At 35.2% G+C, this 13,701-nt stretch overlaps 1 protein-coding gene across 14 annotated transcripts; it reads right to left on the bottom strand.

The window, feature by feature from the left end:
* Nucleotides 1-121: 121 nt before the first annotated feature.
* Nucleotides 122-13,343, bottom strand: LOC103695815 (membrane protein PM19L-like). 14 transcript variants are annotated; one of them, XM_089924210.1, is made up of 9 exons: nt 13,061-13,261; nt 8,744-8,805; nt 8,505-8,669; nt 8,156-8,223; nt 1,814-2,310; nt 1,573-1,730; nt 1,251-1,470; nt 1,113-1,158; nt 122-462 (listed from the first exon to the last, which is right to left on the bottom strand). In XM_089924210.1, the coding sequence occupies exons 6-9, from the start codon at nt 1,697-1,699 to the stop codon at nt 379-381; spliced, it is 477 nt and encodes a 158-aa protein (XP_089780336.1). In that variant the 5' UTR covers nt 1,700-1,730; nt 1,814-2,310; nt 8,156-8,223; nt 8,505-8,669; nt 8,744-8,805; nt 13,061-13,261; the 3' UTR covers nt 122-378. The 14 variants fall into 14 exon arrangements, 12 of the variants coding, with proteins under 12 accessions (XP_089780336.1, XP_089780338.1, XP_089780337.1 ...); XM_089924212.1 differs by having other exon boundaries at nt 8,505-8,658; XM_089924211.1 differs by having other exon boundaries at nt 8,505-8,805; nt 9,348-13,261.
* Nucleotides 13,344-13,701: the final 358 nt, after the last annotated feature.

The following is a 13,701-nucleotide window of genomic DNA, read 5'->3' as shown; positions in this document are numbered from 1 at the left end:
TTTACTTTAGATTAGATTATCCTGCAATGGCTTCATGGCCAAGTGTGCTCGAGAACTTTATCTTTTTTCAAGGAAATAAGCTGAAAAAAATTTTATCACATAAAAATTAGCTCAATGCATTCAAGTCAATACTGGAACAGTCCAACAATAAAAATAAAGTTGCATATTTTACACAATTACTAGGAACATCTTTACTAAAAACACTCCAACTACGTCAAGCCCAAGCCTTGAATATTCTTGTTCAACCACACCACACAAATCGAACTTTATAACCCTCAATCTCAAATGGAATACATAAATGAGGTGCTGGAGAAATCAATAAAAAAAATAACAATCGAATAACACTTCATTCCAAGCTCAAACAGTTTCATCCTTCATTCAAATCCTCCTTACTCCATGTATGGCAAGAATGTATACGAGCTGTGTTGCTGAAAGAATGATCAAGAAGGCCTCTACTGTTCTCTGCAAACAGGAAGAAAAAAAAGCCATATTGGAGACATTTTTCATTCTCATTTTTTCCTTTATAAATTAGTTCATCCGTTACTTTTTGATTTGAAAGATTGAAGCCTCTTTCTGTTTGTTCACTTAGAATCCCATAATTATTATAGCATTTGCGTTTGCAATAGGAGTGCAAACCAGTAAGCAAACTAATTGAAATGTTTCACAAATAACTAGAGAAATCATAATCGCAAAGAATACCTCTCATGTACAAAATTGTGCAACTTCACAATTTTTTTCTAGTTAAGCTTTACTTAATTTGGATCCCATTATATGCGGGTTTTTTTTTTTTGGAAAAAGGAATATTCATAACTAAACTGCAACCACTATAGTAAAACCTGAAAAATAAAAGAAAAGGCTAGAAGCATATATATGGTTGAATAAATAAAATAAAGTAGGGAACCATTGATATCTATCTCAGTGACGAGTAGTTCCTTTTGGTTTTCTATCCAATTCTTCTAAGATTTAGACCCAGACTTCCACTCAAGTCACTACTGCAACCTAGCTAGTTTAAAAGATTGGATGTTTTAATTTCTAATACCGATACATAAAACAAAACCCATTTAAACATGTACAAGAGACTATGGAGAATAGGAGCTCTCTTTGTATCTTACCAGGCACGCATTTCTTCCCTTCAATTCAATCTCTTTGCAGGCCAAACTGCAGGTTAAATCAAAAACTTTAGTTCCCTTCACAATCAGAATTTCGGTATGCTTTCTTGTGTCAAAAATGTCTACGAAACTTTGGCTTACCCCATTGCAAGGAGAGTGAGAGCCCACGCTACAATACCAGAAGATGCTGCCGACGGCAAGCTATCGTAGTTCCAGGTGCGGATGTGGTGAACTCCGGCAATGGCCGCAGCAGCACCAACAACTCCAGCTATCAGTGCAAATATCACGAGAAAACCAGTGGCGGCGTTCCCGATAGGAAAGAATACCGGCGAGAAGTGAGCCGGAAGTACAAGTCCTGGCCCTGCCAGTTCCAGAACCACCAAGCAATAAGAAAATATTTGACTGAGAAGAAGAAGAAGAAGAAATTAATCGATCATCATAGCATACGGGCGGCGATCCTTACCTATAATGAAGCCTCGATCGATGGCAACATTGAGGGCCCAACCTGAAATGGCCGCCACTATGGCATACATACAGAAGTTGAGGCCGAGAAGAAGAGAAGCTATAGGCTTTACACCCTGACCCGCCATTGATGATTAAATGCTGCACACAAAGGCAAAGCTGAAAGCTGAAAGCTGAGCCTTTCCCACTGTGAGATGCGCGAACTGAACTTTGAAGACAAGGATGATGGATGGATGGCACACCTGGTAATGGGTAGTATATATTGGGAGTTGCCAGCTCGACTTTGTTCTTTTCTTGCCGGACCATGGAGGCATGAGGTGTTTGTGGGGCTCCGAGGGAGCAGGAGCCTTTATATTCAAGGCAAGGAGCCGGAACATTGATGCTTGGATAATATTCTTTGGACGTTTGTTCGGTATTGTATCGTTTTCTTACGTTGGAGGGAATTCTTTCCGGCCGCGACACTTCCTATTCTTCTATGGCCTAAGCGACTTTTTGCTGAAGAATGGCATCATTGCTCCCAGCTCTTATCCTGGCTGTCATCAAATGTAAAGTGGGATGCAATGCTGACTTGTAACTTCTCGGAGTACTTTTTGCTGAGTTTCTATACCCTGCTCAAACTTCATTTTGCTTAGCTTTAAGCCTCAATCTGTTGAGACATGACAGCTTCCCGCGAACCAAACGAGCCCTAAGCATTTAGTAGAGTACATTGTTTGGTAGTTGCCCACGGTGCAGAGTTTATCTAGAATGTTGAAGAAAAAAAAATAAGAAGAAAATTTTATTTCTGTTTGTCTATTATATAAAATTAGGAGGCTGACAAAGTTTGATAAGACCGACTAAGTTTGGTACAATCAATCACAAATCAATCAAGCTCCTAATCAATCATACAATTATAACATAGAACTTCATCATGGAAGAGGGGATGATTGAAAGAGATCAGGAAGATGGATGGAGTGATTAATTCCTGGAAATAAAAAAAAAATACCTTTTTTTCGATGTGATTTTGCTTATCCCTGAAAACAAGGGATTAATTTATCCTCCAACCATGCCAACCTAATTGCACTACCTAGATTCTATCTGATTTTCAGAAAAAGCCCACAATATATCACACGATAAGTTGCTCCTGCATCCAAAGAAGGCCTTAAAGGGTGGAGGCTTGGCTAAATATTTCATTCCGGTTAAAAAAAATTACTGACTACTCTGCACTAGCTTGAACCAAAAGTAAGATCTCGCAGTTAAGTCTTCTATCCAAATGTGAAGAAAAAGGCTTGCAGTCTTATGAGAACGGCTTGTCTTAACGGTCACACCCCTTAATAACTAAAGGTTCCGACTTCGACTCTTGGCTAGTGAATTTCTAAAAATAAGGTCCTACGTGATTGTAACATTGGTAGATCTCCCTCCCTCCATAAAAAATGTAGCCTTCTACCTAAACTAAATGAAATCATAGAGACATGAATGTGCATTAAAAAAAGAGAGAGAGAGAGAGAGAGATCTTATTAAACTCATTACTCCAATAGCTATAAAAAAAAGGATCTGGTATTTTAGGACTCATTTGGTTCGTAGAAAAAAAAAGAGGCCGCTTAGTCGAAAAGATTCTAGAGTTCCCCCTGCGAGAATTCAAACACCATGTAACATTGGAACAATTCAATCAAAATAATCCAGATAATCAAAAAATTAATTAAAAAAATCATCTATGGTTAACTTTGTCAATGTTAGGGTACCCTCAAAAGAACAAGATCAAACACCATCTTAGCAAATTCTAATAAGCATATGTTATATCTTTGGTTCCGCTTATCTTTGTTGGCAATCCCTTCATGGGAATTAAAATGCCATTAAACAACTGAAACAAAGAGTAACTTATAGACTCTAAAAGATAACAGCATCATCTATTTTGCCGGGGGTACATCTCCGAAAACTGAACAAAAAATGTGCAAACAGATTTACACTACTTTTTACACAAACTAGAAACTATTTTGACCAAGATCCGTAGTATCAGAACCGACACCCATGTCAGTAGACCGGCAGTACATACCGTACATCCTCATGCCATTCCAGCATGAGTTGATAGAAAAACTGGCAAGAAAGGAAAGAGAAGAAGAAGAGAGAGAAAAAGAGAAAGAGAGAGGGGGGAGAGGGAGAGGGAGGTAGCGAGAGAACGGGAGAGCGCGGCGGAGAGAGAGGCGAATGGAGGGGAGGGCGAAGAAAAGAGAGGACATGAGAGAGAGAGAGAGAGAGAGAGAGAGAGAGAGAGAGGGTGGCGATGAGCAGCAGCCGCCAGAACAGGGCCAAGGAAAGCCCTCTCCCTCACTCCCCCCCCCCCCCCCCCCCCCCCTCTCTCTCTCTCTCTCTCAACCCTCTCCCTCCCTTGCCCCATCCTCTCCTCTCTCCCTCTTTTTCTCTCTTTCCTTCTCCCTCTCTTAACGCTCGCTGATTTCTCAATTTTATTATTAGACCATCCCGATCTGCTGCCTGTACGTGATACACTCCGAATCGGGCAGTTCGGGACAGTTCGATCTTTCTTAATCTCGACACTTACAATATCAGAACTTTTGTTTTCGCTAGTCATTCAAAGTTCCCTATAAGAAAATATTAAGAATTTGATTTTTATTCCAAAATATTAAAAAGCAAATTCTTGCTAGATCAATAGATTCGGTTCTCTATTCATCTTGCGAGAAATATGTTAAATGCATCGAATATATTAAAATTTAGATGAAACATAATTATAACAAATTAACTATGTTATAGAAAATATCCTTAATCACAAAAAATATCATAAAGAATTCCCACCATCAACATACATTCTAATGAAAGTAACCTCCTAAAAGGCCTTTTTCTGCTGCCCTTCTATATTAGGCAAAGGAGTAGACATCATCATCATCATCCTTTGGAAGCATGAACACCTTGGAGAACCCGAAATGCTATCCCAGGAGTCAAATAGACAAGATCTCATTTAACAAAGATAGGTCTTCGGTAACCATAAAGTCCCAAGAACCACAAATTTCAAAGATAAACTATCAAAAAAGGTAGCAGGAAACCAAAAAATGACACCAAGTACTCCTTGTCCAGATATCAGGAAAACCCATGCCGCAGATTATTGTCACATATAGGGTTTAAAGGGAAGAGCAGCAGAGATTCTTGCACTATCATATTAAATTCAGAGATATTTGTTTGATTCCTTAACTTGTCAAATCTGTAACAAGACATGAATTTAGGAATAGCAGTAAGGAAAAGACAACAACAATATACATAAGGATGATAACATACACAGAAACACGTAAACAAGAAGTTGCTTGGAGAGAACAAGCAGATTTAAGAAAGGAAAACAATTTGTGATGTAAAATCACCCCCATGTGAGAGAACAAGTTGAATAACTCAACAACAATAACCAAGTCAAATATCTGCACATACATGTATTCCACTGAAATGCAAGAACTTATGGATCATGCAACTTCATTATCACAAGCAACTAAAGTTCACATCCATGTGTGTGCGCACCTGCTTGCATATGTGCATGCATGTCCGAATGCAGATAAATTTTGAGAGGGGGGGGGGGGGGGGGGGGTACCGGACATTAACAATTAAAAGAAAAATCCTCTCAACAACATCAAATGCCTCTCATGGCATAACAGATTGCCTACTAAAAAATTAGAACTAAAGGAGAATAGTTATTTTAAAGAGTACCACTTGCAAGGCAAGATCAGAAAAATATAAGACATCACTTGTAACAACTCAGGACCTCACCCAAAATAGCTAGCCGGAAGTTACTAATTGGGTTCCTTGATCCTGTATAAATACCCAAGATCTACCCAGCGAATAACCGATGTAGGATTAAACACACGCCCGCACGGGTCCTCACATACTCCTTCCGTTCAAGCCCTGACGTCCTCGTCAGGCTAAAGGTTCAAATCCATTCAAATCTAATCACAAACACCACGATCGTCTCATGGTTAGCCCCAATGGATCCGTGCTGCAGTGTTCCCTAGTCCACATAGATTATAAGCCGGGTCCGCTCTGATACCATTTGTAACAACTCAGGACCTCACCCAAAATGGCTAGTCGGAAGTTACTAATTGGGTTCCTTGATCCTGTATATATACCCAAGATCTACCCAGCGAATAACCAATGTGGGACTAAACATACGCATGCACGGATCCTCACATCACTCAACATACCATAGAATAGTGCACAGCCAGGGAAATGAGATAACATCATCTCCCATAATCTCTGGATGGATGTCAACTAGAGTAAAGCCCCGTTTGGCAGAACTGTTGGCAGTAGAGCTTTTGGAGGCAGAGCATTTTAAAGTAGAGATTTTTGAAGTAGAGCTTTTATAAAAAGTCATTTGTTGTTTGGTAACTACATTTCTAAAGTGCTGTAGAACTTTAATATGTATTTGGTAAACAAACTAAGAAAATATTTTCGATATGACAAAATGACTATAAAGGACATTTCATAGTATTATACAACAAAGCATAATAAAATATAATATGTATTAATACATAAATATATAATATAGTATAATATTACTATAATATAATATTATATCATTATAATATAATAATATAATATTGTATACTATAGCATAATAATATAACATAATTTGATATTATATAACATAACATATCAATGTATTATGATATAATATAATATAATATTATATTTATACTATAATACCATAATAAAGATATAAATATTATAATTATTATCATTCTATATTAATAATATAAAGGGACATTTTCTGTAATTATAATATTTTTATCATGGGTATGTTGGTCCAAAAAAATTATAAATCAAAATAGTTTTCTAATGCAGGCTAAAAGTGCTTTTTCGAAGAAGCTTCATTTTGGAGTTTCTCCCAAGAAGTTATTTTAGCTTTTTGGCAAAGCAAAAACAGCTGCTAGATTTTTTTTACCAAACACCTCTATTCCATCCAAAAGTATTTTTGGAGCGTCAGAAAGTGCTTTCTGGCCAACCAAAAGCTCTGCCAAACGGGGCTAAGTAATCTTGTAAACTACCACTAATAATGCCATATGATAGAAAAAACATACTGTAACTTCTAAAGTTCTAAACTGCAAGAAGAGTAAAGACCATCATCCACCACAACCTTTTAGCAAACATGTACATGTGGACAGTCCAGATGCATCTCAGACTAAAATAATAGGAAGAGCCCCTGCTAAAAGATTGTTCCAGCAGATCAGTAAGAGAAGAAATCAAAATTCAATTACTGCAGAAACTCAGATAGGAAACTGCTTCTCAAGGACACTGACTTCAACTACGCAGAGGGGAAAAACTTTTTTATATTGCTTAGCAACATGAAAGATTGATTCAAAAGAACAACTGGAAGAGGTTACCTTAGAACGAAAGATCAAACATCATTTGAGATGACTGTAGTGAAATTAGTTTATAGCTTAAATATTATCTATGCACCTTAGAAATGCCTAGAAGAAAATTAAAATGTACGTAATTTGTTGCCATCAACAAACACCAGTCATCTTAGAGACCCCTATAAGAAATTAAAATGTCATATAACAACAAATGAAAATGAAAAGAATAAGTGGCAAAAAAATCAACTGTCTCGGTCCCAGGTACATCTCAGAAAACCCAATACTGCTCCAACCAAAAGTGACCATACAGATTTGTACAAGCTACAGCAAGCAACTTTGTTTATCTAGCCATCTTTAAGTTACCTGCAAGAAAATACTGAATGCCATTTGTTTTCAAGTGAGATGAACCAGATTGTTTTTATATGGTCAATAATTTTAGTATGTATATTCATGTTCACCATATAGCAACACCATAGCATTAAACCTTTAAGAGTTTAGATGAACCACGACCATAAAAAAAATAAACAAATTAAAGGTAAATAAAACCACCAAAAATACAAACCGATGTGGAAAAATAAGAACTCCAAGAATCAATCAACATCCAAAAAATGCATCCACTACAGAGGCTGATTTCTGCTGCCTTTTCAAATTAAGCAGAGAAGCAAACGTCACCAATATCTGGAAATACAAAAGAGGCAAAATAATTAAGGCCTCACTCCTCAAAGATCCTGAATCTAGAGCAAACCGTGGATAAGGAAAACATATGATTAGTATCAAAGAAGTCGGATCATGATCCTTATCTACTAGAAAACTGCATGATCTCATTTATCAAATATAGGCCTGCAGAAACCATAAGGTTACAAGAATCACCAATTCTAAGGACTGAATCATCAATAAGGAAAATAAAGAACACTTCCCATTCAAGTTCCATCTTCATATATCACCAAAACCATATCACGAAGCCATGTAATTAAATCAGGAGCAATTTGATCATGCATTATTGTATCTTAAAAATTCGCCAGAAACATTACCTTACCATATATGTGAATATACATGCACAACAACGACAAAAAAAAAAGTTTCTGATAACACTCATAAAAGCTACTTGGAGTAAAATTTGCAGATTTTAGACACACAGATTGGATCAGCAAGAGAACACCCATGATGCACAAACTTAATAATTAGGTGACAAGGAAAAAAATCAGAAATCTGCATACACATGTACTAACACCCAAAAAAAGCTCAAAGCAAGAATGAACTTACAGATTGCAGAACTTCATTTTTATCAAGAACCAAAGTTGCATCCCCCTAGAGAGAGAGAGATCTACAAGCTGAAAAACATGCCAATTGACAAAGTTTAGCAGATGCTTACATTTTACATGCTTTGCATTAAATAAATTTTTCTCAAAAGAAAAAAAAAATCCTACAACAATTGTATCTCATGCCACAAATAGATTAAAGACAGGGAAGCCAGCTGAAAAAATAAAGCTACAGGAGAATTGTTATTCTTCAAACCTACCATTACTTAATATATATATATACTGCTAGGGAAGAGAAAACAATAACATCATACTACATAATTTCTTCATGGAGATCAACTAAATAAGGATACCTTCAAAACTACCACTTCCCATCCAAACGAACTGATGATATCATGGAATACTGCAACACCAGAAATGCCTATAAAAGACAGACCCATCCTCCAAATTGCTAGAGACCAAAGAAGCATGTAGAAACATTTTGAACTGAAATAGGCAAAAGAAGCCCTGCCAATAGACTGCTGCAGTAGATCAGCCACTAGAGAAAAGAGAATCAAAATAATAGCAGTTGTAAAGCACAAGATACAAAAACCTCTCTCAACAACATCAGTAAATCTGATCTCATATAGCACATGTTTCCAATATCAAAAATTCCTGCAGAAGATGATAGGAAAAAAGACACTATCAGCCTCAGACAATATGGACAAATACTGGCTAACTTTCCTAACAAAAAATATCCAATTTCTTATAGTACATGTTTCCAATATCAAAAATTCCTGCAATTAAATTATAACGCCACATAGAGAGAGAGAGAGAGAGAGGGAGAGAGAGACGAGATGATCAAATGGCTCTATTCATCCAGATATGCCGGCAAGAGGAAATCAAGTTTAATGCACCAATTTAAACAAAATAAGCAGACATTTCTGACAATATTGCATTGCCGTTTTTCTTCTCAGTTAGCCATCTTAAAGAATCCCAACAAGGAAGTCCAGACGACCGAGTGACACATGACAACCAACCGAACAAAAAGAATGAGATGATTTTGACAAGATCATAGCATCAGTTCTCTTCATCCATCTCAGAGATACCAAGAAACTTTAGAGCACAATAGCCAACTTAAGTAAAAACAAATCGACAAATAGATGATTCTTACAAGGATATAGATTCAGTTAAAAGAAATCTAATTTATTGCAAACCTGCTATAGCATTCCTGATTGCCAAAGCAAAAGATCAGTACCATCATCCTCTATAATATCTACAGAGCATCAACACAGTTACAGGAACACCATGCCCACAAGAATATGATATAAGCAACAATAGTGCTATCAAAATATTAACATAAAAGTTCAACCATTACAAAAAGTAAAAAAAAAAATTATAAAAAAAACATCTGAAGATCATCAGTCATAGATTTATAAAATAAGGGATTTATTTTTAATCATTGAACACAGCATAATAGTAAATTATATTATGACTTTGATCGTTGACTAAATATCTGTGAAAGAATGGATCAACAAATACTGGAAAGCCCACTAGCAGTGAGATTCAGTGAAATTGCAAATTTTTCATTTCAATTTCAAACATACTTGCAATCCTCTAACACCAAGAACTGTGAAACAATCCAATCAAGAACAAGATGGTCAGTGTTTCTATCCATTTTGGGAGCACTTAGAGAGAAGATTGAACACATGTAACCATTTCAAACCAAAGACAAAGATATTTCTGACAAAAGCAATAGTTTTTTGTCCCTCTGACCATCTTAAAAACCTCAGCAATGATTCTTATAATATATTAAAGTCATTTCTAGGTGATTCTTACAAGGATATAGCTACAGTCATTTATTATTTATCACAAGAAGTCCTCAGAAGAAAGCAACAAATGTTATGTTGCCATTAAAACCTCCTTAAGCAAAAGTGAACCAATTAACTCTGAAAATAGACATTTTGACTTCCTGTTGTTTGTTTTGAAGAGAAGATCCAGCATTAAGTATGCATAATCCATAAAACCAAGTAACCAAGGGCTTATTCTTAAAAAATGTTTATTTTTGCAAGGTAATAACTCCATTTCCTCTATCCATCTCAGAAGAATCTACTATCCTCCAAAAACAAAAGCAGAAATCTATATGAAATGCAGAAAAAGAGAAGAAAATAAACAAACTAAAAAAAGCAAAAACACAAGTATGAGATAGGATTTATGGGAGAAAAGAAAAAAAAGAGAAGAAGAAGAGAATATAAACCTGGATCCAAAACTGAAAGATTGAATAGATAAAAACAGATAACGAACAAATAATAAAATAAAATTAAAAAAAAAGGAAACCGAGTGAATGCACAGATAGAAAATAAGCAAAAAGTAAAAAAATCAAATAAAAAGGAAAATAAAAGAAGTATCCAAAACAAACTGAAGATCAAGAAAAAAGGTAAAAGTTAAAAATGGTAATACAAACTGAATTTGTGAAAGTGGAAATGACAAATGAAATTAAAGAGAAAATAAAAAATAAAATGAAATATAAAACTAAATTTATAATATAAAAAATTACACAAAATTCAAAAAAACAAATGGATAGAAACAAATAATGGATAAAAAATAAAAACCAGAAATAGAAAATAGAAAAAGAAAACTTGAGAAAATGAACATGAAGCTGGAAAATAAACAGAAAATAACTTAAAATATAACAAAAATAAACAACAAAATTGAATTTGAAAAGAAATTATAAACTGAAATTTCAGACAAACACAAAAAAAGAAAATTTACAAAACAATAGGTACTAAAAACTGAGAAACTGAATTTTAAATCTAAAAATACTTAGAGGCCCCAAATCAAATACCACAAAAAAAACTCCAAGGCCACGTGTCATAAGAGGATTGGCACTTTACACCACAGCCCCCAGCTGCATCACACCGAGCTGTCAGACACGCCAATCCCCTCTTGTCAAATGGCATGGCAGCTGTGAAGCAGTTCTTAAAACAAGATAGCCAAACAGATATAAAAATAAACGAAAATGGAAAATATAAAATATAAAACTGAATTTCTGAATGTTAAATTAAAGATAAATAAGTAAACAGGAAAAAAAACTTCCTCTCCCCCAACACCTCCCTGAAACGGCTGCAAGACATGATTTCATGAACCGTTAAGGGCAAAATTGGCATTTTGGCCCCAAATTAAAACTGAACCCCAAATTAGAAGGAAAATACCCACAGAATGTGTGTGTCAGAGAGAGAGAGAGAGAGAGATCTTGTGATTGATTGGTCAGCACGGTTGTAGACGAGAGGCCTATTAGACAGACCATAATTAGCACGGTTCTTGGAGTGACAAAAGGAAAAATGTGGACGTAAAATTAGATAAATCAATGACCCATTAAATTACTCCTCGTATAAGTTATATGCATTGCACTAGCTGAGGAACATGACATTAGATTATAAGATCGCAAGATCAATCAAATCATTTATTCTTAACCAGTCACATGCATTGCATGTGCTGAGTTCAAGTTCACAAAGATTAACCGTTCTGAATTATTTTTTTCAATAAAGTTTCCTTACTAGAAGCTTACAGGTTTTTTTTCCGTAGAATATTTGACAGGTGGAATATTAAAGCCTCTATTTTTGTAAAATAATGGTTATGATTTATAACCATAGCCATCAAGACATGTCTCCACTATTTGGGTCAGCCAATAGGTTATAATTTATATATTTGAACATATTCAAATGTACATCCCATGCATTTACAGTTTTTTAAATAATTTTTCATATCTTTATTCTTTTCTATATTACAAAATACAAAGTCAGTGCATTCAACTTCTCTATAAAGTACTAAATGGACAGCACTTCCAATAATCTAAAGCAGAAAAATACCATGGGTACCAAAATCACAACACAATTGCATCACCAGTTTAAGCGTACTAAAAAACTAAAATCAATTAACATAAATTAATTTATTAAAGCAAACTATAAGATCTTGGAAGATCCATTAACTACATGGTTTAAACAAATAAAGAGCAAAATAATATCACATTACATCCTTTCATCTAAAGTTAAATTATCCTTGAAAGAAACTGCAGGTCGTATCCTTGGAGGACATAGTCAAGAAATTACAGAACATTGAGCCTAATAAGAGACTGCCACTCATCCACAACTCTTGTGATTCTACAAGACAAAAACAGATCCAACATCTGCAGCAAACATCATTCAAAAAAAAAAAAACATCTGCAGTAAACAGAGTTAACCGCAAGGGTAGACCCCAGTAATATATCGTCCAAAATTGAATTATCCTAAAAGGCCGCACAGATATATCATCCCAAGAAGAAAAAGGCAGACAACAGAAGTTGTATTAAATAACTGCATTCACATTTAAGCAGGTGCATTATGTGGCAGACATAGACAAAGATAAACACAAATATGGACTATAATAACTAACCAGAATATCATCTCGAACTCTTCAGAAAGATTGCAAAGAAGTAACATCCGGGAAAAGCATGGCAAACGATAACAAAAAAAATAATAATCAAGATTTGAGTATAAATGGGATAGCCGTATATTTAAATTCCAAATCCAACTCCCAACTCAAAAGCCAATTGGATCCTTTTTTTTAAAAAAAAAATCCATTACCATTCAACAGGGCACAAAAGATGATTGAAATCTAAAATTGAAAAAAAAAAAATCACGTAGAACAATATTAAAAACATAAAATATCACAGTTAGGGCAGAAATTAATATAACATCAAAACTCTAGAACTCAATCCAGATTCCACCAAAACCTGGACTAGAAATCAAGAACCGAGAATTCAAGAAATAAGCACGAAAAATAGGAGTTAAAGGAAAACACCATATAAAACCGAAATCAAGAACCATATCTATATTTCAAAGAAAAGCCCAAAAAAAAAGAGAAAAAGGCGGAGATGGATTGCGCATCTTGCCTCCGAGGAGGACCGCGTTTTCATCTCCTCCTCGTCGTTCTCGTCCTCGGTGGTGTCGACATGGATGCAGGAGCACCGATCCAGAAGAAAGCCGACGCGATGATCGTCGCTGCGACGATCGCCGGATTCCGAACGGTCTGAGGATATTACGAGGTGGGAAAGAAACGGTTATGTCGGCAAGGGCTACGGACCAAGGGACAAGTATTAGCAGGTGCGATCCACGTGAGGGGGAAGTATAGACGGCCATGACTCATCCATCTCGCGAAAGATTTTCTTTTCCACAGGGGGCAAGAGGCATACATTAAAATAAATAAATATTTATTACACTTATATCTACTAATTTATTAATTTAAAAAAATATACTTATATTAAGTTAAATTAACAGTATTAGTAAACATGTTCACATCACTTGTGAAGTCAAAATTACTCCTAAGTGGTAAGTAAATTACAAAAACTATTAAGATTAGAGGTAAATTATATTTATATCTAATAATTTAAAAAATCTATACTTATCTTCCTGATATTTATTTTTATCCAACAATTTAACTCATAACTTAACAGAATATTAGCCAAATAGTTAACTTAAATGAGACCTAAATGCCATATTATATATACGGCTACATAGATTTATATTTTATACA

The sequence above is a fragment of the Phoenix dactylifera genome, chromosome 1 (assembly GCF_051530095.1).
Source record: "Phoenix dactylifera cultivar Ajwa chromosome 1, Ajwa_hap1_PhDact_Kaust_v1.1, whole genome shotgun sequence".
NCBI classification, from domain to species: domain Eukaryota; kingdom Viridiplantae; phylum Streptophyta; class Magnoliopsida; order Arecales; family Arecaceae; genus Phoenix; species Phoenix dactylifera.
This window is presented reverse-complemented; position numbering and strand designations above follow the sequence as displayed.